The 26,914-nt window shown below is 39.4% G+C and overlaps 1 protein-coding gene across 1 annotated transcript in view; it reads left to right on the top strand.

Moving 5' to 3' along the window:
* The window catches only part of DPP6 (dipeptidyl peptidase like 6), a 975,800-nt gene that overhangs the window by 785,634 nt on the left and 163,252 nt on the right, over positions 1-26,914 (top strand). The window contains 2 exon segments of the mRNA XM_021009613.2: positions 4,775-4,929; positions 7,012-7,109. Coding sequence (XP_020865272.1) covers positions 4,775-4,929; positions 7,012-7,109 — 253 coding nt within the window.

Here is a 26,914-nt window from a genome sequence, read left to right as displayed (position 1 = left end):
CCAGCTTTTGCTTGGCTTGAGAGTCTAGGATCTAGGAATGTCAATTATTTATTCTTCATTGCTATGACTGAGACGGTCTCCTCGGTGAACTGTTAGATCTTTGACTTCAGTTCAAATAAAATATACCTTCAAAGTAATAGGTGAATTGTCATCTGTAATCCTGCAGAACTGCCCATCAAGGCAAAGATTCAAGCCTTCTCTTCAAGTTTGCTATGGCAGACTTAATCAGCATCAAGATATAGGCCCAGGGTCAAGGTGATGATACCACAGATTAATCAGTGGGAGGTCTCAGGAGCTGGACTTAGGCCACCATCCTGGCTTCAGAAACGTGGAGATCAGCATGTTCTGGAGCAAACTGAAAACAGTGACATCATCAGGAACCCAGGAAGTTGGATTTACACCACCAGTGCAGAACACTGTCAGTCAAGAGTAGGAGCAGGCTCATTTGAGAGCTGCAACTGTTGATGCTTTGTCTTGGAGGGCTCAGCAAAAAGAAGGTGCTTGTATGTCCTTGTTTGTTGATTGATTAATGTGATTACTGATCTGAATAGAGGCAGAGAAGGTCAGCAGAAAAAGGGAGTTCTTGGGAATAAGCTGGGCCTGGAGCCAGGAAGTTCAGCCATTTTTCAGTGCTGTCTGACTCTTTGTGACCCCATTTAGAGTTTTCTCGGCAAAGGTACTGGAGTGGTTTGCCATTTCTACCTCATTTTACAGATGAGGAAACTGAGGCAAGCAGAGTGAAGTGACTTGCTCAGAGTCACACATCTAGTAACTATCTGAGGCTGGATTTGAGCTCAGGTCTTCCTGACTCCAGGCCTGGCATTCTATCCACTGTAACACCCAGCTGCCCCTGGAATCCATCTTACATAATATAAACAGAAGTGACTATTTTTCCTATGTCTGTTCTCTCATATATGGAAGCCTTGAACTTAATCCAAAACTAATTCCTGGATGGTATTAGAATTATACAGTAACAGCTTAATCTTTTCTTGCTGTTGATAAAAGATGCTTGAGCATCCCAAGCTCTTGGTGTCCAAAGTGCTTGAAAGTGTCCCAACTCATTTCTCTTAAACCTACCAAATAAAAACCCTGAACCTGGGAGAATAAGAAGATTCTAGGTCTGTAATGTACTAATATGCACCTGCTTATCTCTTTTTCTTGGGTTGTCTCAAGAAAAAGCGGGTTTGAAGGAACTCCGAGGCTATCCAGACAAATGCCCAGTAGTCTACTGGGTTTGTGATTTCCAGTCCTGCTCAACACTTCTCAGCTTCCAGCCTCTAGGATCTCCTCCAAGTTTGCTTTGCATTGTGATATAGATATTGGTATGCTAGACCTGGAATAAGGAAGATCTGAAATCAAACTCTGCCCCTGATGTTCATGGATCATGAACATATCTCATCTTTCTCAGTTCAATTTTCCCATCTATGAAACTGGAGTAATAATACTTTTTTCAGCAACTAGGTGGTGCAGGGGATAAAGTGCTGGGCCCAGCCTCAAGAAGACTCATCTTCCTGAGTTTAGATCCAGTCTCAGACACTTACTGGCTGTATGACCCTGGGCAAGAGACTTAACCCTATTTGCTTCAATTTCCTCATCTGTAAAATGAGCTGGAGAAGGAAATGGCAAACCACTCCAGTATCTCTGCCAAGAAAACCCCAAATGGGGTCATGGAGAGCCAGACACAACTGAAAACAACTGAATATATGATATTTTTAGGTAACCTACCTCACAGATTGTGGTATGGTTAAAAGAGATAACATACATAAATATTTTTGCAAACTTTAAAGCATCTTATAAATTTTAGTTATTATCTTCTAACTAAGGTTCTTAACCTGGAATCCATGGGTTTTTTTTGTTTTGGGTTTTTTTCTATTACCCCTATTTAAACATAATTGTTTTCCTTTATAATCCTATATTATTTAATTTTGTGCTTTTAAAAACGTTATTCTGAAAAGGGATCTATAGGTTTCACCAGACTTCCAAAGTGACCCATGACACACATACAAAACTGAGAATCCCTGCAAAATGAAACCTCAGAAGGTGAACAGTGTAGAGCAGAGGTATCAAACCCCCACCTCCCGGATGATTGCAGCCCATGACACTCCCAAATGCATCTGGAACCAAATTAAAATGTAATTGAGAAATATTTAACAAAATATAATAAAACATAGATAATGTCAATATGTGGCCCACAGGGATCCTTCCATATGGTTTAGTGGCCCTGTTTCTATTTGATTTTGATACTACTGGTGGAATCTTAATTGAGAGTTGAGGGGGTTATTAGAAGAATCTGCCTTTATGCAACATGCCCCATATGGCTTTGACAGCCTGGCCTAAAAATATAGTTCGACCCTCTGTAGACTTGAGAGCTGTCTTGTCTCCCCTCCATGCTTGAGTAGATGGTTCTGAACTCACAAAAAAGGTATTGTTTTTGTTTAATTGTTTCCAGTCCTGTCCAATTCTTCATGATCCCATTTGAGGTTTTCTTGACAAAGATACTAGAGTGGTTTGCATATCCTTTTCCAGCTCATTTTACAGATGAGGAAATTGAGGCACACAAGGTTAAGTGACTTGCCCAGGGTCACACAGCTAGCCAGGCTCATTTGATTAGTTGAGAATCAGGTTTATTCAAGAACTTCTTTGTTACAGTCAATCATTTCAAACTTCTATTCTGGATTTTCATGAGTTGGGTGTGAATTAATATCCTCTGAAAACTACTTCAAGACTCATTATTGTTGGATGTTGATATGGAATTTTTTTTCGCATGTTTCTCTCTGTTCCTCCCATTTTTTCCCTCTTCACCTTCTTCCCTTCAATTCTGCTCACTTCTAGCTATCATTCAAGTAGGCTTTCAGTTACGTTTCATTTCAGCCCTGCAGTACCATCCTGCTGGAGCAGAATCATCAACAAATTTCATTGCATCGCAAATGGTGCCTTTTTTTTTCCCAGGTTACCATCTGCTAAAATCTCTATATTCACCATTCCAGGATAATAGGTTAGATAACTCTACAAAGTCATTTTCGGTGCACCTCATTTCCAAACCTGAACTTGAAAGTCACCTTCCCAGTCATCTAAAGACATGGGCAAATTGCAGATAGTTTTTCCTTATTTGTATTTTTTCTCCATTTTTCTCTCTTCCTCCTATAGTCTGTAGACCTTTCACTTGTGATCAACTCTATTAAAATCTGTTTGGAAAGTAGCTTGACCACTATGAAAGATTCTAATCTTGCAATGGTCAGAAATGTATGGTAGATGCTCTTTATTACTATTAATAATAAGTGGCATTTATATTCTTCTGAAGTTTGCAAAGTACTTTGTGTGTGCTATCTCATTTGATCCTCATAACCATCCAGCTGCAATGTGAGTGTTATTATTATCCCCATTTTACAGATGTGGAATCTCAGGTTGAGAGCATTGTGTAGCTAGTATGTTATATGAGATAGGATTTGGACCTGATACCAAATCTAGCTCTCTACCCATCATGCCATCTAGCTCCCCATGTATGCAATATGCCATAGATTATGTGCCCCTTACTTTAAGGCCTACATGTAGCCATGTCTTCCTCTTCAATCTAAGCTAGAGATTCAGTCTCCCCAACTAGCTTATAAACTTCATAAGGACATAGCAGAACATAGCCCAGGTGTTCCTTCAATAGTGCTTCTGCAATAACTCAATAGATGTTTTGATTTACCAATTGATTGACTACTATTTGCCTCTGCTAATAAAACTCCCAATCCAAAATCAGATAACTGAGGATGAGTCCATAATTTTTTTTTGTTTCAACCTTTGTGAATTTTTCTAAGATTTCTTTTCCTGCTTTAGCATAGTGATCAGAATGAAATTTACCTTTGAGGAAGTAGGATCTCACCGAGTCTCAGAATTTCACATTCTGCCTGTGTCCAATGAGAACTATAGGCTGTATAGGATAGGACTTCTTAAATTTTTTCCACTTGTGACCCTTTTCATGTTTCAGCAGCATTTGTTGGCATTGCATGGCCTGAAGACATGCACAGTGCAAAGTGCGCGTGCTTTGTGTTCAGAACCAAGGCTGCAGTGAAGTTGGGGGATGCAACACAGGCAAGTGCTGCCAGAAACACCTCAGATTCATTATGCATATGATTTTTAATTAATTTTTGGCCATCACGCATTCAGAAACCTTTAACTATCGCCAAATTTTTCGCAACCCCGTATGGGGTCATGACCCACAGTTTAAGAAGTGCTCGAGGACATGAGGTTGAATGTGTATAGTGAAAAGAGTATGTTTCGGCATCAGAGGTCCTGAACCCAGATCCAGACATAGCTGCATATTGCTTGATCTTAGGCACGTCACCCTCCAAAAATCAACTATTCAAGTGAGTCGTCATAGCTGAATTTTTGAAGAATCTATTAGAGATAGGGGTTTGATATGTTCTGGAAGTATATAAGCCCCTTGAGAGCAGTATATCTCTATACCTTTGTCTCCTCAGCACCTGACATGATGCTCAGTGTGTAGTAGATATTTAACAAATGTATGAATTGGACAATGTTTTTCTAAGCTGTGATTACTATCATCACAGACTTATTGGGTACCCATGAAATGGATGAAACCATAGAAGACACTGTGAGGATATAATAAGAGTTAACATTACAAAGCACGGCGCTCTATCCACTGTGCCACCTAGAAGTGAAGGTAGTGCTTTTTCTTGGATGTCGTACCATTTGTAATGGCTTTTAACTGATTTCTACTCCCTCTGTTTCTTATTCATCTTTCTCTACTTTCTCTCCTTTTCCCCAGAGGAGATTTTAAAGACTCACATTGCGCACTGGTGGTCTCCGGATGGGACTAGGTTAGCCTATGCCACAATCAATGATTCCCGAGTGCCCATCATGGACCTGCCTACCTACACTGGTGCTGTCTACCCCACTGTTAAGCCTTATCATTATCCCAAGGTAAGAGAAATAGCTCTTGGCTTTTCCTTTTGCTGAACTGATTGTTTGCGTTATTCATAGGTCTTTCTCCTCTCAGCTGACTCAGATGTGGAGATGTGCTAATCAGAGATGCTTATGAACATTACAGTAAACAGAGAAAAGATTAATTATTTCTCATTAAATTGCCATCTTTGTTTAGTTAAATTTGATGGTTGGTAAATTTACCTTTTGTGTTTGTCTAAACTGGGGTTAGTCATTTAACTAAACTTCAGAACAGAGTAAAAAAAAAACCTTGTTTTTCCTCTGAGTTGGTGACTACATCTGCCTCCCACCCTCATTCTTCTTCCCTCCTTCAGTCATGAATCACAGAATATTTATAGGATTTAGCGCTTAAAGGGACCTTAGTGATCATCTAGCTAGTCTCCTCATACAGATGAGGAAATTTAGACACAGAAAGTTTAAGTTACTTATTCCAAGTTGTACAGCAAATCAATAGCAGGGTTCAAACCAGAACTCAGGATTCCTGATTCTTAGCTCAGTGTTCTTTCCATTAGTCACATACAATGGTAGTTCACTTGTATGAAACTAAAGGGAGAATACTTATGTGTACAACTGATGGCTATAGTGGCTACCATCCAGAGGTAGATACAATTGATTCTACAGCCAGTAACAGAGCTTAGTGGGGGGAAGTAAAAGGAGAAATGTACTGGGATGTCACCATTTTATAGAAGCTCAGAGACCTTGTGAGCCCATTCCTTACTTGAGTAGAAATGTCCTACAACATGCCACAAAAGCAGGCATCCAGACCTGGCTTACAGACCTCTGGGAAAAGGATCTCACTATCTCCTGGGGACAGTCCATGTCACTTCTGGAGAGTTCTGTTAAGAAGGGCTTCCCTAAATCAAATTTATATTTTCCTCTCTGCCTCTTCTAATCATTCTTTCTTGAATAGCCCTCTGGAACTGAGCAGGAGAAATATAAGCCTTCTCCTACCTGATGGCCCTTCAAATATTTGAAAAGCATTCTATTCTCCACACTAAACATCCCCAGTTCCTTCAACCAATCTTTGAGCTCTGTAGTGTGAGAAATACAGCATGAATATCTCCCTATCTAGTATCTCCCTGAATGTATGACAAATCATTCCTCACGCTCTGGGGGAAAAAAAAAAACCCAGAAAAGTAGGGATCCCTCATTTCACCCATTCAGTGTCTGATAAACCCAGGGACAAGTTCCTTTGAGCATGAAATATGCTAAACCCTAGCATTCTGAAGAGCTGGTGACTTGTGGTTTATATAGAAGGTCATATTCCAGCCAGCAAGTACATTGTAGTCCCTTGTCCTAGAATTGACCCTCAAAATAAGAGTCCTCAACCTATTGAAAAATGCATTTGACTTATTTCTTTACTGAACCCAAGCATTTTAGGAATCGGTAATATATTTTTTGCATATCACTGAAGCCATACACTGCCAGTAGGTTGGTAAGCTCACCCTCTGGACCACCCACATATGTTCTCTCTTCTGTGTCCTCTATTCTTTCTTTCCTGGCCAAAACAGTTGTATTTTGGGCCTGTAATATGTTTGGTGGGTACACGTTGCCACCAAACTGGCAGTGGTTGGAGTAGAAGAGGAGTTCAAAGCAGAACAATGTACTTGATCTTTTTTGGAAGGCCTTAATTTCATCCCACTTGTGGGCAGTGAGAACTGCTCTTGGATAATTTCCCCTTTGTTCTGTCATCTTGCTGCTCCTTTTCTCTTTCCTTTCTTCTGATTTCTTTTTTCTTTCTCTGGGAGATGATAAGGGATGTGGACGATAAACATGGGGGAAATGCTGTAGAGAGAAGGGGAGAAAGAAGGGAAATTGGGAAGGAAGAAAATCATTCCAATCCCCTATATTTCCTATCTCAGCCTCTAGGTGAATGTTAAATGTCCCAACATAGAATATCTCAGTCATTTTCTAATGAGAATTAAATTTCCTGGAGCATGTCTTGAGGGTGTTCATCAGTTTGCATAACCCCATAAAATAAATTTGAAGACCCTTTACAAGGCAAAAACCATGATGTCTCAATTATTACTGATAATATCCCTGTTCCCTTTTGTATCCTAGGCTGGATGTGAAAATCCAAGCATTTCCTTACACGTCATCGGTTTAAATGGGCCTACCCATGACCTGGAAATGACACCACCAGATGATCCAAGGATGAGGTTCGCTTCCTTATATTCTCCCCACAGCACATACCAGTACTATGTTTTCACCCCAATGTTCTAATCATTCTATTTCATATTTGTCAGCAGAAGCTTCTCAGGAACATTCTTCGAAAAGTTTCTCCGCTATTGCATGACCTGATTCCATGATTGATCTCTTTGGGAAGTTAGGGTTAGGGTTTTTTGAACATCAGAATTTCTTTAATGCAAAGCATATCTATAATAGAGGAATATCTTTTGTTAAAACAATGACAATTGTATTTATTGGGAGTTAATATTTTCCTCAAAGATATCAGTAATTGGAAGTTATCTCTAGTAGTGGCTTTGGTTCATGTGAAAAGGTTCGATCTAAGCTAAGATCTCAGATGTTGTGGTGAATGACTTTGTTTCTAAGGCTCATTTAGAAGGGTTCACAAGAAGAGTTCTATCCATACTCATTCAGAATGGGGTCTTTTCTGCCACTTCTATGCCTTGTCCCAGCTACATGTACCCATATATACAGAACTGGAATTAGCATTTTTTTTTCACTTGGGCCAGGAAAGGGGGAGTAGAGGCAGCAACTAAGATGGAGTGATCGTTTGTAATGTGGCCATCAGGGAGAACGCTTACCTGGTATATACCATAAGGTTTCTAAGATCCAAAATGGATCTGCAAACACCCCTGGCAAGAGGCTGGGGGTAGAGCAAAGCAGAATAGGAAATATGCTACTGAAAAGCACTATTGGCCCCCTGGAATTTTCTTCCTTAGAGCAAAGTTCTGGTGTCATTACCCTAGTTGCTTCTATATGTAGAATTCCAGAAAAGAAGTAGGTCAGGTATGGAGGCACAGCAATGTCGTGGCTTGATCATATACATCACAGACTGAACAGAATGAACACTGAGGCCCAGCATCTGCTCAGTATTGTTCGAGTTTTGCTGTAGCCTGGGTTGTGAAAATTCATCTATCAAATAGCAGTTTCTAGTAATTATAATAAAAGCTCATCAAAGGCTGGACATACAGTAGATACTCAGTGATCAGTGGTTAGTTTAGAATCATTACTGTAGAGCTGAAAAGGAATAATAATAGTAGTAACAATAGTAATAATAATAATACAAGCATTTATATGATACCTACTATGTGCCAGGCACTGTGTTAAATGCTTTACAAATATTATCTCATTTGATCCCATACAGCAACCCCAGGAGGTAGGTGTTATTATTATCCCCATATTATAGCTGAGGAAACTGATGCACAGAGGTTAAGTGACTTGCCCAAGGTTATAGTAAGTGTCTGAGGCTGAATCTGAACTCAGATCTTCCTGACTCCAGGTCCAGCACTCTATCCCCTTTGCCACCTAACTTTCCCATGGATTTCAGAGATCATCTCTGCCAACCCCCACATTTTACAGTTGAAGAAATTGCAACCCATGTAACTTGCCCAGGTAATGTCAGAAGTGGGATGTGAACCCAGGCTTTCAGACTCCAGAGCCAATTTTTGCCTGTTTTGCCCACTGTACCACACTGCCTCCTTAGGCTTAACTTGGAACTGAGTCTATTCCCATACTCATTGCTCATTGCTTGCAAGGATCACAGACTTAGAGCTGAACAGGCCATTTGAGATTCTCTAGTCCAGCCCCTCATTCTGCAAAATAGAGGCCTGGTGAAGTAAAGTTGCTTGCCCAAGATATCCTGGAGATGCTTCCCACAACACCAGCACTTGCGAATAGAGGAAGTGTATGTTAGCTCCCTCACATCTGCCACTTAGTTTCCCTGGCGTCCTCCAAGACTTAGCTCCAATCCCATCTTCTATAGGAGGCCCCAGCTACTAATGCCTTCTCCTTTTTGATTATTACTATTTATTCTCTGTATTTGAATGTAAATGCCTCAAAGGCAGGGACCTTATTTTTGCCTTCCTTGTATCTTTAGCACTGAGCACAGTGCGGGGTACATAGTAAGGACTTAAATGTTTGTTGACTGACTGATTGCATCAACACATAAATGCAAGAGTCATTAAAGGACCCAGACTGAGGTTTGGTCATATGTCTCCTCCTCTAGCCAAGGATTAGGGAGACTGTCTTCCATCAGCTAAGATAAGTTTATCTTATGGATGTTCATTTTCATTGGAAAGTGAGACAGTTATGTGGTTATTTACCTTGATCTTTTTCCCTTCCCTACCCTCCACCTGAGATCTTAAGGTTTCAGAGTTTTTTCAACTCCCTAAAGCTCTTGGGGTCCTAGTCTAGCAGATTTGCTACATTAATGTGGAAGTTCATCCAGAAAATCTAAGCTGTCTGCTTCAGTTAAGTGAAAAATCTCATTTAGCAATTGCTTAAGTCTGATTACCTTCAAAGACAATGAAAGGTTAGCCTCAGTCAAGATTGCAGGTTTGGGCACTAGACATTGGTTCATTATGATAGCTCTAATTTCTAAAACAAACTTCTGTTTCAATAAGTGTCCTTGACATTTAACGTGGTTATGTAGTCATGACGGGCAGCATGGAATGATGGATTGAGAGTTCCACTCAAAGCTAGGATAAGACTTGGGTTTGAGGATCACCTCTCATTTTGCTCTCATTGGGCAAGAGTCCTTGCAGAAAAGGCATCAGCCTTCATTGGTAAGGGAATTTCCTCCCAGTACTAATGAGGTCACAGGTCTGGTGCCTGTCCCTACACCTGTGTAGCCACAGGTGTGAATAGAGCCTGAGCTGTACAAGCTGGCACCACCCTCTCCTCCCCCCACAAGCATTCCCTTTGTTCCTTCCCCTCAGAGAAATTAACCTTTGAAAAATCACTAAAATCATTGTAAGTGGCTTGTAAATGTCAGTTGTTACAAACCCCAGGTGTTTAACTTTGAGAAATACTTTTTTTGAAATCATCATTAGCCTATAAAGAAAGTGTCAAGTTGACAGAGGCCAAGAGTGGTATAGAGTTTACATACCATGTGTATTAACATAATAGAGTAAGGCAGGCATCCTGGGGGTTTCTGCAAAAGCATTTCCATTGGCCCTTCTCCTGCAAATAAGTGAGTGCTAAAACATCTATTAAATACCAGGCTAGGTGCTAGGAATAATACAAAAGCCAAGACAATCCCTTCCCTCAAGAAGCTTATATTCAAAGCCCCTTTTTGTCTCCAGAGAAAGATAGAGCTTCAATATAGACTCATAGTTAAATCTAAGACTATTGGTCAATGGGTACCCTTTTCCCTTCTCCATTGCATGGTCCACTCCTTTGTAGCCCATACTCAGAATGCAATAAAAATCAGCTTATCTTTATATGTAGATAAAACCGATTATAAAATATATACAGAAAATAAACAGTAGAGAATAAGTATTGCCAATTTGCCAGGCAGCAGTGATAAAGGGAGAGGGGAGGAAATAGACAGGGGATAAATTTGCCGGATGGCCATAGCTGTGGCAGTTGGGGTAACTGCAACGTGCAGTCCAGGCAGGTCACTCCTTAAGCCAGTGGGTAGGCCAGGCAAGGCTCCAGTGGCTCATGAATATATTCAGTTGGGGATAGCAGTACCTTTCACTTGCAGTTGTCATAGGTATGTCAGATCTCACCTCTGAGTTTACTTAGGGTTTATGACCCCTGGCATCTGACATTCAGTTGCTGCTCATAGAATGTTTTCACTGACTTCTCAAGCTCTATCCATGGTGCTGGTTAGTTATCCTTACAGAAAGCAGGACTGTCTTAGAGTCAGGAAACCCAGCTTTGAGTCCCACCTCAAATATTTACTAGCAGTGTGGCCTTTAGCTCATTACTTAACCCTTCTCAACCTGTTTCTCATTTGCAGAATGAGAGGATTAGACTAAGTGACCTCCAAATTTCTTTCTTTCTCTAAATCTATGATCTGTGATCCTGATATTTTTACTATCTACATCATCGGATACTTTTGAGCAAAGTGTTTTATAAGCTTTCAAGTGCTTATCTTGGTGTTATTACTGCAAACAGATTATAAGCCAACAGTAAAGTCAGAGGCCAAGATATCAAGTCCATAATCTTTTACAGTAGTCTGTGGTCCTACAAACTACTTTCAGGGGTGAGCTTTAAGGACATCCACAGGAATACCTAGTGCAGCAGTGGATGGAGTCTGAGTCAGAACAATTCATTTTCCTGAGTTAAAATTTGGCCTCAGATACTTACTATCTGTGTGGCCCTGGGCATGTCATTTAACCCTGTTTGTCCCAGTTTCCTCATCTATAAAATGAACTGGAGAAGGAAATGGCAAAATGGGCAGATGCAGTCCAATATCTTTGCCAAGAAAACCCCAAATGGAGTCACAAAGAGCCAAATACAATGTAAAGGACTGAACAGCAAGAACAGGAATAACTAAATACATTTGAAAGGACTCTGACTTTGGAAACAAACACCCCCAAAAATCCCCCCAAGATTTTTGAACATTTTGTCTTTTCACCGAGAGGTTGTCAAAAGGGGATCAGAAGATAATCTAACTGAACTCTCTTAGGTGTTGCTTACATTGAGATCAGTTCAGCTTTTTCATTCTTTCATGCCAGAGAGATTGGGCCCTTAACAGTGCCCAGATAGCCATCTTAATAGCCAGGATATTATAATCCAGATATTTGATTTCGATTATTTCTAAATCCCACTCATCCTTAAAGGTCTAGCTGAAGTCTCATCCTCTTTATAAAGTCTTTTCTGACTTCTCCAGCTCACTGTTTTCTCCCCTTCTTTACCTTCTGTTGGTACTGTACAACTTAGCACCTAATATTTAATCAGAATGTATAAACCATATCACCCCATTGAAGCTATCAGCTTTTCAAAGTTGTGAACTAGTGTCTTATTGCTATTATCTAGTACCTATCATAATTTTTAACTCATATGAGTCAGTCAATAAGGAATTCAAATAAATTTAATTTCAGTGTTTAACAAAACTATATTTAGCATCTACGATCCTATCAGTTGCTAGTCAGTGGTCCTTCTGAGTGGAGAAAATCTCTGTACTGTCTAAAAACAGGAAATTCTGGGAATGGAGTTCTTCCAAAGACCACTTTCAGAGGCAAAATTCAAGGACATCCACAGAAATGGCTAAACTTATTTGAAAAGTACCAGGAAATAAATACTCCCCAAACCCTCTCTCCAGCTTGTCTTTGAGCAGATTGTCTTTCTGCCAAGAGGTCATCAAGGGGATCAGAAGCCAATCTATTCTATGTGGTGATGGCAATCTTAAAAAGCTGTGACTCCCAACAGTGGATAAACAAACAAGCATTTTCCTCCCCTTATGCCGATATTTATACTCTCCTCCTCATCCTATTGTATTGTCTATTGCGCCATGACCTGGCAGATCAGTTAGTACCCATGGTCTAAACTTCTTAGCACTACAAACCCAGTTACCTATCTCACTCTGTATGGGCTGAATCTTGGTGAAAAACTCTGACTTAGATTGTTTAAACACCCTTCTCCATTCTTGTTTTAGTATGTCTCAGTCATTTTTTCCTCTCAGTACCACCGTAAGGGAAAATCCTGGCTGGATAGTGACTCCAACTTGCTCTGTGAACTAGAATTGTTCTGTTCCATAATAATAATATTAATGATGGTGATAAACAGTGTCTAGCATCCGTATAGCATTTCTAAGGCCTGCAAAGCACTTTTTACGTTCTATCTCATTTGGTCCTCACAATGACCCTGATAGTTAAGTGCTTTTACTATCCCCATGTTCTACACTTGAGGAAACTGAGGCTTATGAAGGTGAATCGATACCAGTAAAACCAGTTGTACCAGAAATCCTGAAATAAGGGAAACAACGCCACTATTTGCAGTTGTGTGAATGTGTGTATATTTGTGTGGTGAGTCATTTTTTCAGTCATCCGACTCTTCATGACATTGTTTGGGGTTTTCTTAGCGAAGATACTGAAGTGGTTTACCATTTTCTTCTGATTTTACCAATGAGAAAACTGAGGCAAACAGAGATGGGTGACTTGCCCAGGGTCACCCAGCTAGTAAGTGTCTGAGGCCAGATTTTAACTCAGGAAGATGGACACTCTATGCACTATGGCGCCACCTAGCGGCTGTATTTGCAGTTACCTTGCAGCTATTATGTGTGATCTGCACTGAGGAGTCATCGAAGGCAACGTTAAGAATGTAGGAGCCCAACTGAAGCAAGAGCCAAACAATCACTACCAGGCTTTGGGGAATGCCTCTGTGCCTTCTTGATCTGAAAAGAGTAATTGCTAAAAAAAAAAAAACTATCTGGTATCTTTTGTGAGTTGAGAAAGTAAGTGAAAGTGACATACAGCAGACTGTGCTTTTGTCAAATTACATAGAGATACCCACTCAGGCAAAGCAAACATGGTTTGACTGTAGGTCTTTCCCAAGCTAAATATCTAGAATTAAAATGCAACCCATACACAGGAATATCACTTTGGAGACTGATGTCAGAAAGATACATTTTTTAAAAATTCATAACAAAATATTTCAGGTTACATCCAGTGCAGAAGAAACTAGTCTTGCTCTCTTTTGCTAATGACCTGTTAGACTAGAGTGTGGAAAAAAAATAATAATAGCTAGCATATCTAACATTTTAAGGCTTGCAAAGTACTTTACATACATTTAAATTTGAGCTTCACCACAACCAATGAGGATAGATACTATATATATTGCTGAATTTATTTTATAAATGAGGAAGCTAAAGCTCCCAGGAGTTATTTAACTACAGTGACATAGCTAGTAATCATTGAAGGTAGAACTTGAACCCAGGTCTTCCTAACTCCAAGTTTAACACATTATGTATGTATATGTCTATGTGTGTAGATATGTACATATATCTCTATCTATATCTATATATACACATTATGGATTATGTTGAACCAATGCATACAATTTTTTAGGGGAAGCAGACAGAGTACGTTTGCCTCCCAAAGAAGTAAAAGCTATCCCTCCAGTCTTTAGATCACTGCTCTAGTGTAATATGTTTCCAACAAGGGTCCTTTAGTATAGAACTGTGACCCCAGATATTAAAGTGACAATAAACAGCCCAGCTTGGCTACTTCACATATTTCCATGGTCTGAATCAAAATAATGTTCATTAGGTTATGATTCTGTCCTGGGATGTATAGAATGTAACAGGAGCTAAAGCTTTCTAGAGGACAGTTCAGCATGAAAAGGAACAGAGCAACTAGCAGTTTTGGGACCTGGGCCAAACAATTGGAAGCAGCCCCGGATTAAGCAGTACTAAAAGTCCTCTAAGCAACCATGGGGAAGAAGAGATTTTGACATTGGCCTCACGGGATATCATTCCATGTAAGGAACCTACCCCCAGGAGAAGAATGAGTCTGGGGAGGACCTCACCCAGTTGCAACAGTGAGAACAAGAATCAAAAGGATTCTTTCTGAAGAAATAAAAATATTGCCAGTATTAACACAATTTAAAAATTATGCAGTCTTTTAAAATCATTATTCTAAATTTTTGCAAATCCCAGTGCTTATGGGTAAAACCCAGGTCACCCCAGAGTAGTTGTGGTTCTAAAAGAGAAATTTAGAAAGCAGATATTATTTATCCCCATCTTTTAAATGAAGTCCAACTAGTTAGAAAATGAAACCTGCTAATTAATGAGATATACTTTGGACAAAAAAAAAAGGAGCTGGATTGTTCTTTGGGAGCTTTGAGGATGAGATGTAAGGAATTAGTTGATTAGCAGACTTCTCAAGAGCTGGAAGCATCGGGGAATTAAAATGCAGTTCTGCCTGCCCCCAACTCTGTCTCTGTCTCTGCCTGGATTATACACAGCAATCTCTTTCAGCCAGCAAGACATCCCTGTCAGCTGGGAATACAAACACTAAATGTTGCAAAACAGGGCCAACCTTTCAAGAAACTGCACGTGGTACAAGACAGAATGAGTCGGAGGATGAAAAACTAAAGCAACACAATTAGTGATCAGTCCCATTTTTCCCTTTGGGCCATAGCTAGGAAGACTAAGTTATGCAGAAGCATCTTCATATGGGCAACTGTGTCAGCTGCAGAAAGAAAAAAAAAAAACCACTGTTTTGAAAAGAATTATTAAAGTAGTAATATTTACAAACTATTTGGGCATTCATTGAAGTGCAAGGGGGATTGACTGATAAATGGACTACCTTTTTGAGGGAGGGAGTTTTGTATTCCTAAAATTGTTCAAGCAGAGTTTATATGGCTACCCTGGAAGGAATGTTATAGAGGAGAATCCATTAGTAAAAGAAAACTTAGACTAGATATTAAAGGTTTCTTCCAAGTTTACAATTCTAACACTCTGTGACATATGCTGACTCAGCAGCATGCCCTTCCTGGGCTCAATAACTTTCAATAGCTCCCTGCTTCCTAGACTGAGAGAAATTTTGAGCTGAATGGAATCTTAGCTAATTCACAGGTGTCAAGCATGCCACTGTGCATTACAGCCTACAACACTTCCAAGTGATGCCTGAACCATATTTAAATTCAATTAGGATTCATTTAACAAAATAAATAAAAATACATTAGCACATAGATAATGGTGATATCTTTTTTTTTTAAGTCAATATGTAGCCTGCAGAGATCCTTATGTTTGGTTTAGTGACTCTTGTTTCTACCTGAGTTCGACATCAGCCATGTAGTACAACATCTTAATTTCATATAGAAAGAAACCAAAACTTCAAGATATTAAATGACTTGCCCAGGGTCCAACAGTTAGCCAATGACAAAGCTGAAACTAGAACTCACATCTCTGTTGCATGTTCCTTTCCCCATTATACCATGTTTTCCCACTGTAGCAAGCTTAAATTCCTCTGAACAAATTTCAAGATTCTCCAAATTTGGCCACACTTAGCTATCCCACTAGTCATTATTATCATCATTAATGAAGAATCTATTATGTGCAAAGCTCTATGCTAGGTACTGGGGATTCAAAGAAGTAGAACATTTGGTTGCCCTAGAGCTTGTTCTTTAAGTTGGAACACCCACTCTCCAGCATGTTGTAGTCAGGCTGGATATAGTGTCCTACTAACTCACTGTGCTTACTCTCTTTACTTATGTTCTTTTGCCCACAAAAAATTCCCTTCCCTCTCAGCCTCTCTAAATTCTAGCCATCCTTCATAGCTTAGTTCAGATTATATCTCCTTGATATTTAATTCAATTCACTTGTAAATGCCATCTGGCGTTTTATTTAAGGTTTGTTCCATTTCTTTTTCTGTGACTGGGTTATTTAAATTCCCTATTTTCTGTTAATCTAGGCATTTTATATTTTTGCAAATATCCATCCATTTCATTTAAATTGTTGGCTTTATTGGCATATAATTAATTTCAGTATTACATAAACTGCTTGTAAAAATAGAAAAAGAAATCCTGCCTTCTATGATATAAATAAATAATTCCTTCTATGATTGATCTTGATACCTAAACCAGGCAGCATCAAAACAGAGAAAGAAAAGTATAGACATTATCCCTAAAGAATATTAACACAAAATATCTAAATAAGATAATTAGCAAAAAGACAACAGCAACACATGAGAAAGAATGTACATAGATTTTGACTCCTCCATTCATTCTTCCCTTATTACTTCAGCCTTCCACTATATGTAGCTCCTATAGTGTTTATTTTCTACACTACACAGTGAACTACCCAATTTTATATGCCTTGCATTGTTTTCATATGGGTTCATGCTCATTAGCTTGAATCTCCACATTAGATCGTGGATTCCTTAAAGGCAAGAGCCAGTCCTTATACTGATTTTTTAAAATAAATTTTATTAATATTTTTTGTTTTAACATCCTTCACCCTCCCCCCTCCTAGAGATTTATCTTATATAATTGTTTCTTAAAAAAAAAAAAGAGGAAGAAGAAAAGAAAAAAAGAACAAAGTAAATCAAAACATTGGGGAAAAAAAGATAATATATTGTAAAGTTCTGCACCCCCACATTCTCTGCAAAGTAGTGTACACTGAATCTGCATGCAATAAATTTTAAGTCCGTAGTATGTTTGGCACATATATATTGTTTGATTTATTGATGATAGCCAGACTAAACATTTTTGCTTTTATGGCCTATCATCCAACTCTTTGCTGCTTCTTTCTCATTTATTGCTGCTTACAACTTGGATATTTCACCAGCAGCCTCTCTGCTAGAGAGGGGATAAGAAGAAATGAAAATCATTTTAGCTATTTTGTGAACTGCTAAAATGTTGGTGAGATATGTATGTGACAAGCTGAGGATGGAGCTGAGGGTCAAAACCATTGCTGTAAATTAGATTTTTTATTATCTTTTTATTACGTTTGATTACCATAGAACTCAACCAGGGCTATAGCTATATGAGCATAAGAATTCTGAAATAGTGCTTCCTGTTAAACACTAATAATTTTAAAAGCAGCAACTGTAACATCGATATCCTAAACCTTATTGCTACATTGGGTACAATGCATAGAGTGTTGGGCCTGGAGTCAGGAAATCTTGAGTTCAAATTTGACCTCAGATACTTACTAGCTGTGTGACCCTGGGCAACTCAACTGAGCTTATTTGCCTCAGTTTCTTCATCTCTAAAAATGGGCTAGAGAAAGAAATGGCAAACCATTCTAGTATTTTTGCCAAGAAAACCTCAAATGGGGTCAACAAAGAGTTGGACATAACTAAACAACAATAACAATTGCTACTTACTCTGAGGATCACAATTAAAATGCATAAGTACTCCTCCATTGGGTCATGGGTTAGGTGCCTCCTCACTAAACTTAGATTTTCCTAAAAATAACAAATTAACATGATGGCCTTTAATTTCAGTAGGATTAAAGAGGCTGATCACTGCCTCAACTCACTTGAGCAGTTTTACCAAGGATGGTCCAGATGCATTCTAAAAACAATTTCTAGAGGAGGTCTTTTCGTATACTGGCAATTTCTATAGATCAGTAGCTACCTCCAAAGAGTGTCAGCAATTCAAAAGCTTTAACTTGGCTTTCAAAGACATGTACAGTCTGGCACCATCATCACTTTCCAGATTTACTCTTATTATTCCCTTCCTGTAAGTTTATGCCCCAGTCAGATTGGACTACTCACTGTTCTTCCAAACATACCCACTGATCTTTCACATCTCTTCCTTTGCACATCAGTAGATAAACAGACAATCAGACAGATAGGGAACATTAATTAAGCACTTTCTATATGCCAGGCACTGTAATAAGCACTGAGGATAAAAATATAAGCAAAGAATTTGTGTCCTTTCATGTGCCTAGCATATCTCTCTCCTTCCTTCTTTACTTAATTAAATAGTCCTGACCTGTAAAGCTTCAGTGCCACTGCCTCTAAAGTTTTTCCTGATTCTACCAGTAAGCAATTATTTCTTTCTCAAGATCTTTTTAAATTCTCTGGTGTCCTTTTTATGTAAGATTATGTATTCTAGTTGCCTATGTTTGGGTCATCCCTATTAAACTGTAAGCTCCATATGGTCAGACATCATCATGCCTTATCTTAACTGTGTACCTTGCCCAGTATAGTAGGTGTTTAATGCTGGGTGGATAAATGGATAAATTTGAGACCTTATACAAGATTGGGGAGGGTCTTGAACTTCTTGGTTTTCCTTAAACCATTTAACACATCAATTGCTGCCCATTTGTAAGACTAACCAGCATTTGTTTCAGATGCTATTTTATGTCTTGGGTTGTTTGCCCCTGATGAATCTGTTCAGAAGAATTTTTCCTCTAGTAATGGAAATTCAAGCCAGCAGATGTAAGAGAGGGGATCTCTTTCCACATGGCATTGTTCTCCACTTCATCTCTATTGAAATGGAATTACAATGGTGCATGTATTATATAGTTAAATGGTCTACTGAATGAAGTAGGAGTGGTAGTGAGAAAAAAAAAATCTTTGCCACCATCACCACTAGCAAACCCTCTCTTCTTTCTCCCACCTCACCTGCTAGTTCTGCTTTCTACCCAAATTCTGGGCTGGATTAAAAGTGTAACATATTATCTTCCAACGAGGAAATTGAATTTATGATAATGTACTTCAAGCAACAATTTGCCTTCAATTCACATCACCTTTCCCTTTTGTGGGGATGAATTTGCCTCTGACATTTCTATGCAATTAAAGACCTTTGCTCTCAAAGCATGCACTGTTATTGATATACAGGGGAAAAAATATTGACAGTGTAGTAGAGGGAGTAGATGTCTACTATGTTGCCATTTTACCCAAATGTCCTTAACACAAAGCTAGATTTTGGAAAGGAAATTATGAGTTCAATTTTGACTTGATGTACTTATGGGACCTTCAGGTAAAGATGTCCAACATTTGAAAATGTGAAACTGGAGCTCATGATTAGAGTTCAGAACTGGAGATACATAGTCTTAGCAGCTGTCTGCATAGTGGTGATAATTGAAGTCATAGAAATAGTTGATATTTACAAGAGAAAGGAGTTTATACAGGAGGCGATAAGAAACATTTGAAGGCTTCTGAGTAGACAAGTAAAATAATTGGATTTGTGCAGATAGAAGATACATCTGGCAAGAATATGAAGGATGTGTTAGTGGGGGGAAAGAGATTGTAGAATAACTGTTGAAAAAGATAGAAGTAATTTCTGACTGCTCATATCACTGGCTAAACAAATCTTTTGTTCCATTTGCCTTTTCCTCCCCACACATTTGTAAGAATCTTTGTTAGATCTTGGAGTCCCAAGAAGTGACAAGGCAACTTAATACTAGTGAGGCAGCACTTCGTATGTATTTTATAGCAAACGAATGAACTAGTTAAAATTGATAGACCATTCTCAAGAAAAAGTCATTGTATGATCATTTTTATGTCCCTCATGGGATTATATGAAATCACTTCATCTCCCAGTTGGGCTGTTTTATACTATATATGTGACTTATCACTCTCCCTACTAGAAAACTCCATAAACCTATTCTTCTTGAGGGCAAGGATTGTCTAACTTTAACATTTTCATTCCCAGCACCTAGCATAATGCCTGATACACAATAGACAAAAAAAAAAAAGAGTTTGGTTATTGATTGATAATGACAGGAACAGCAGCTTATTTGTCATAGATCAGTATCACTGTTGAACATATTAGTTGAATGAATGATAATGAAAGTAGTAGATAACTAAACTGCTTTCGAAAGATCCCATTTCTTCCTGTATGAATTCTTTTCACTCTATGCTATTTTCATGCCATCTTTTTTTTTTGCAATGAAATAATTATGCTTTTCAAAATACCTTTTTCTACCCATCCTTTGTTCTGATCCAAATTTCTATTCTTCCTTCCAAACCCATTTTCAGACTTACTTCTTGGGGAAGCAATCTCTGATGAATCCTACCTTACAGAATTCTGAAAGGAGGCATTAGTGGTTCAGGGTCATCCATGAAGGAGGATTTGAGTGGAATGCCTCCAGAATATCTACTATTTTACATCTTTACCAAAGGCTCGAATAAAGCCATAAATAGTATGATTGTCAGGTTTTGAAATGACACAAAAAGTTTAAAGAAACAGCTAACCCAGTGGATGACAGTAGGGATCTGAAAAGATCATATTTGCCTAGATTCACATTGGACCAAATCTGAGATAAATTTTAACAGGGAAAAATCTAATTTAATAGGCATCAAATCCAAGATGAAATTTAATAGGCAATCTTGAGAGGCAACATGGAGTAGTAGATGAAGGGATGTCCAGATTTAATAAGAACTGGATTCAAGTCTTATACTAGCTATGTAACTACAGCAAAAATTACTTCATCCCTCAGTTACAGATCAATTACGGATCTGAATTGATTAAGGGAATTTTCATATAGGAGTTCTCAACAAGTGAAGTCACAGGTCTAGACAAAAAAAAATGTAAATCTTAAAGTTGGGGGGTTTTTTAATCAATTTTACCAGTTAACAGAGAGGTATTGCTAGATGGCAATTTGTCTGAAAAAATATGGCAATTTTAGTGAGCTAGCAATTCAATATGAGACAACAGTGTGTTACTATAGCCAGTATAGCTAATGAAATCTTAGGCTGCATTAAAAAAGGTAGTGGCTCACGCTAGGAAAGTACTAGTATCACTGTCCTCTGCCCTGGCCAGACCACATCTGGAGTGTTAATGTTCACTTGGAATGAATGCCACATTTTAGAGAGGTCAGTGACATGTTGGAAAATGTCCAAAGGGCAACAAAGACAGTCAATAAATTGATGCACCTTTATTGAGTGCCTATTATGTGCCAGGCGTAGGGCATACCAGACAAAAAAAAAAAAAAAGAAACAGCTCCTGCTCCCAAGGAAATTGCATTCTATCAGGAGAGGTAATGTACATATGTAAGGACATATAGAATATACACAATAAGGTGTTGATAAAAGGTGTTTAGGGAGGAAACTCACAGTTGAGGGGATCAAGAAAGGCTTTTTGTAGAACATGCTGCTTCACCTGAGTCTTGAAGGCAATGATGGCAACATGACTAGTGTGGAAATATGTTTGATATGATTGTATGTGTATAGCCTATTTTGGATTGCTTGCCATCTTGGGGATGGGCAAGGAAGAAAAAAAATTGGAACTCAAAATCTTATAAAAGTGAATATTGAAGACTATCTTTGCATGTAATTGGAAAAAAATAGAATACTTTTAAGTGGAAGAAAAAAGTGGGCCTTATCTCTGGAAAACTTATAGTAAAAAGAGAGGAGTGGTCTTGGCATGGAGACCCTGACAGGATGATGAAGAGCCTAGAAATCATGTCGTATGCAAGAGGGTCAAAGGCACCGGAGCTGCTCAGCCTAGAGAAGAAAAGACCTAAGAAGAACATGATCAGTCTCCTCGAGTATTTGAAAGGCTTTTGTGTGGAAGAGAGATTTGACCTGTCCTTCTTGGCTCCAGACAGTAGAACCAGAAGCAATGGGCAGAAGTTGAATAGGGGAAGCTTTAGACTTGATGTAAAGAAAATTCCATAATAATTAGAGCAGTCCACAATGAAATGGGCTGGAAGCAATGAGTTCTTTCACACTAAAGGGCTTCAAGTCAAGGCTGGGTGACTCTCTGTTAGGTGTATTCAGGGGTTAGGGGCACAGCACCCCTATGATCTGGAAAATCTGCACAAAATTTTTGGCCCTCCCTTCTTACTAGAGAAGTCTGATTTTTTTTTCTTTTTCTTTTATGCAGTGTTTACAGTACTTTAATATAAAATTTGAGTTGATATTATATAATACCCTGCATATATTTTATGCATTTCTGAATTTCTAAACTTTTTCTGGGTCATCTGCTCACTTTTGCATGTCTCTGCACCTTCTACAAAACTCCCCAAAATTCCCCATTTAATGTTTTTATGCTGATCCACAATATCTCGAAACCATGATGGGGAAAGTCGTGATGTGGAAGGGATAGCAATTGTAGAAGGTATCTTTGTTCAGGGATGAATTTGATTAGAGGCTCTCTGAGGGGTCTTTCTAACTCTGTCTATTTTTCTGTGATTTTTTAAATCAGTGTATGGGTCTTCGATGGGCTTCTCTTGTGTCCTGGTCCTCACTGTTGCTGTCAGGGCTTTCTCCTTAGCAAAACTGTAAAATCGGCTCTTCATACTATGAAAAACAGGAAGTGTTTGCGTCTTCTGTCAACAAGTTCTATAGGCCCTCCAGATAGACTTTTTTTAGCTCTCAAATATACAATTCTGAAGAGAGAGAGGGGTTTCCCCCCACAACACTAAATCAGACCTTTTTCATTTTCTCTTTCCTCTCCCCATCCCTCAGGGGAAAAAAAGGAAAAAAGGACCAATAAATTGTATTTTCCTGACTTACATTCACTCTCCTTGAAAATTCTTTGGAGTATATGTTTTTCTGCTTTCTGCCTTGGAGCCTCTACCTTGGAATCCTATGAGAATCCTGTTGCTTGATGTTTCAAGTCTGCCCTTGCCAGCTGATTGTCCACATTCTACCAGAAGCAACTTTATTAGGAATAGAACAAGAGGGAGATAAAGCAAAACCTGACAGGTGGCTTACTATGGCCCCTAGTCTCAACTACAATGAATGATTCCCCTGGGAGTCACAATTGCCAAGTGGGTAGCATTTTAATACTGCTAAAGGACTGGCTGCTTTGGGGAAGGTGGCATGAGGGAGAGGGAGGCTGAGGGTGTGACCATTTGGAAGCATGTTCTCAGAACTGATGCTATCCAAATTGGACACCCTGATTCCAAACCCCCAATCTCTCCTCACCCTTAGTAGTGCTCTGTGGGCAACACTGTGCTTTCCTCTTTTTTTTTTTTATAGCCAGTGCTGATATTTCTCACTTATTTCTCTAAGCACTCATTTATCAAACATTTCTAAGCACTATTATAGGATATCTAATGAAGGTATTGCTCAGAATTTGTCTTGGTATATGAATACCTTTTGTTTCTATGTAGGACAGTATTTCCAGTCTCCTCAATATCATCGACCATATCTCTTTAATTCAGCTTGGCCTAATGTCTAGCTTAGATTCCCTTTCTCATTCCTCTTGCAATACACCACACACACACATACACACACACACACACACACACACACACACACACACACACACACACATTCATATTCTGTCTCTGTGTCTGAATGTCTATCTCTCTGTCTCTCAGTGTTTCTGTCTCTATCTATTCCTGTCTCTCTCCTTCTGCCTCTCTCTCTCTCTCTCTCTCTCTCTCTCTCTCTCTCTCTCTCTCTCCATCTGTCCTAATATCTGCTCTCCCTCCCTCTTCTCTCTACATCTCCCTCCTTTCCCCCTCCTCTGTCCTCTCCTTTCTTCTCCCTCCCTTCCCCCCTTTTTCTCTTCCCCCTCTCTCTCCATCTCCCCATCCAGATCCGTGATACTAAGGGCCAACTGTCCATTTTAACCCATAGCTCATTCCCAATGAATCTCCCTTGCCTGAACCAGAATAAATCTTGTGACATCATAATGAAGCTAGGAACATTTTCTTAAGGCAGAATGCAAGGTCAGTAACGAGGAGTTAAATAAAGCATCAAGCACTCTCACCACCCATTTCCCAAGGCTCTCAGCTCTGCAGCTGGCTCCTGGGATTCAGGCCTAGAGTCATCTCCTGTCCCTGCTAAACAGGAGCAGTGTGTTTTGTCCCTCATCCCAGAGAGCCAGATTAGCATATACAGCTTCAGCTGTACTGGGTGACCCTGATTGCTTGGCACAGGAACCTGCCAGACATTGAGCCTGTCGGCTGTTCTGAGAATGCTTCTTGTTTGCATGGCCTTCAGACAAACAGGATGCCAGGGCGGCCTGTTCTCAGCCATCATTTCTTCCCCATATTTCTCCACCTGCCCCAGGATTCTTTAACTCTACGTCATCTCTTCCCTGCCATCCTTACAATATTCCCATCTCCTTTCAGTTTGGGTTTGTGTACCAAATGCTTACATGGCTTATGTGACTCCCAAAGAGAACCTGAGACTGGAACCTCCACCCCTTTACAGAGATATTTGCAATCATTACAATTTGTAGTAATGATTATGGTGATGATAATTTAACAACAATACTGTGCATTTATTAAGTGTTTACTATGTGCCAGATAGTGTGCTAAGAGCTGGGGGCAGAAGGGTCAAAAGTCTCTGCCCTTGAGAAATCCCCCTTCTCCTCGAGACAGCATATGAACACCTACATGCCAACAAGATCCACCTAGGATAAATTAGAGGTAATCTCACAGGGGAGGCACTAGCATTAAGGGGGGCTGGGAAAGGCTTCTTGCAGAAGGTGAACATCTAGGTGAGATTTACGGGAAGCTTGGGCAGCTAAGTGGCACAGTAGATAGAAAGTAGATAGAGTCAGGAGGACTCATCCTTCTGGGTTTTAATCTGGCCTCAGACACTTCCTAGCTGTGTGACCCTGGGCAAGTCACTTAACCCTGTTTGCCTCAGTTTCCTCACCTGTAAAATGAGCTGGAGAAGGAAATGGCAAACCACTCCAGTGTCTGTGCCAAGAAAACCCCAAATGAGGAGTGGGACATGACTGAAACAAACAGCAAAAGGGAAACTAAAAGGAGGACAGAGAGTATCCCAGGCATTGTGGGAGTGGGAGAGAGGAGAGGCAACAAAAAGCAGAATCTGGAAACAGAGTGTCTTGTCCAATGAACAGCAAGGAAGCCAATGTCACTGGATTGTAGAATCCTTGGAGGAGAAGGGAAGGGATAAAGGAATAAGCATTTAATCAGCACCTACTATCTACTAGGTATTGTGCTAAGCACTCCACAGATGTCTCATTTGCTATTTTTATTCCTATTTTACAAGTGAGGAAACAGAGGTTAAGTGACTTGCCCAGGGTCACACAGCTAGTAAGTATCTGAGGTCAGATTTGAACTCAGGTCTTCCTGACTCCAGGCCCAATGCTATGTTCTTTCATCTAGCTACCTTTGGAGTAAAGTATAAACGGACTGGAAAAGTAGGAAGGGACCAAATGATGAAAAGCATTAAAAGCCAAACAGGGGATTATATATTTGGTCATGGAAGTAAGAAGGAGTCACTAGAGTTGATTGTCTAGGGGTATGTGACATGGTGAAACCAGTGCTTTGGGAAGATCGCTTTGATAGCTGAGTAGAGGATAGACTTTAAGACAACGTTGGACTTGTTAGTGTAATGCATCCCATTAGTTATATGAACTTTGGTTATATGAACTGTCAGGCACAATTATAACCAAATTTACCTACATATCACTATTTCAAATGTTAATTAGGAGATTTTCAAGGTATGTATTGGTCTTAATATAATTGTTAAAGCTCAAAATGATTAATCTGAAGGATAACTGCAAGGTTACCATTTTGAAGCAGAGCCCTTGGTATGAGACAAAAGAGGACTAGTTGAGAATCAGAACTCTTCAAATTACAATTTATTTGAATTAACCTTAAGAAATATCCAAATTCATTTTAAACCCATCCATCGATATCAAGGCCTCTAAACTCGGCTTAATTTACCTTTTTTAAAAGATATAAACATTTCTTACCTGCTCTCTGGCCTGTCCTGAGCATATTATCTGCATGTTTGGGATATCCTTGTGAGTTTGGGCTAGCCTTAGGCAAAATAGTGAAGCAGGCAACACTTCATGAAGGGCCTACTATGTGTAGCCACTTTCTGGTGACCATGAAAGCCACCAAACCTCCCCAGAGTGATGTCCTTGCCGATACAATAATGAAATGAAAAAGGCCTACGGCTGCAGTTTTATGTTTCACAGCCAAGTACTTTAAACAGAGACGATAAAATGGTTATGAGGGCCATAAAAATGGTGTTAATGGGCACAGCTTACACCCTTTTACACACCCTTCATAAAAAAGCAAACAGTGGTGAGGTCTTTCCTGGATGAGTTTGTTCACAAGGTATTCATAAGAACTTTATTATAAGGAGAGAAGTGTCGATCTGCTGATTTCTCTTTAAAACCACTTACATACAGATTGGAATATTGGGGCCAGAAAATGTCAGTTAATCAATAAGCATTTAGTAAGCATCTACTATACTCTAGGCACAGTACTCTGTCTTGGGCATAAATGTATTAAAAAATGAGACAATGCCTGCCCTCAGGGAGAGAAATATTGTCCCTTTAATGTTGTTTGGTTTCCATGAGGGTCATTCAGACAAAAAGGCAGCATAAAAAACTATAAGGAGACATTCTGAATGGATATTTCAAACAAATGGAAACATAAGTAGCTTCCTACTTCTAAGCTCCATAGCTGTGGGGGTGAGTGGGTACTTAGTGAGGAGGAAGGGAAGTGTGGTTGGCATGTTCTATCACAAACTGTCTCTGGAGTTTTCTCAAGCTGATTCCTCTTATGAGACAAACTGTCAGTCTCGTTTGGATGTTTCCCACCCATCCCATAAGCTCTTCCCCACCCCATGTTTTTCCCAACCTTGTTCCAAGATGGTCTTCTCATGTCTTTGTACTTTAAGCTCTCAGGTTCAGTTCA

This window comes from Phascolarctos cinereus, unplaced genomic scaffold (genome assembly GCF_003287225.1).
Source record: "Phascolarctos cinereus isolate Bilbo 61053 unplaced genomic scaffold, phaCin_HiC Scaffold_1;HRSCAF=81, whole genome shotgun sequence".
Taxonomy (NCBI): Eukaryota; Metazoa; Chordata; class Mammalia; order Diprotodontia; family Phascolarctidae; genus Phascolarctos; species Phascolarctos cinereus.
The sequence above is the reverse complement of the archived record's forward strand: the minus strand, read 5'-3'. Positions and strand labels throughout refer to the sequence as shown.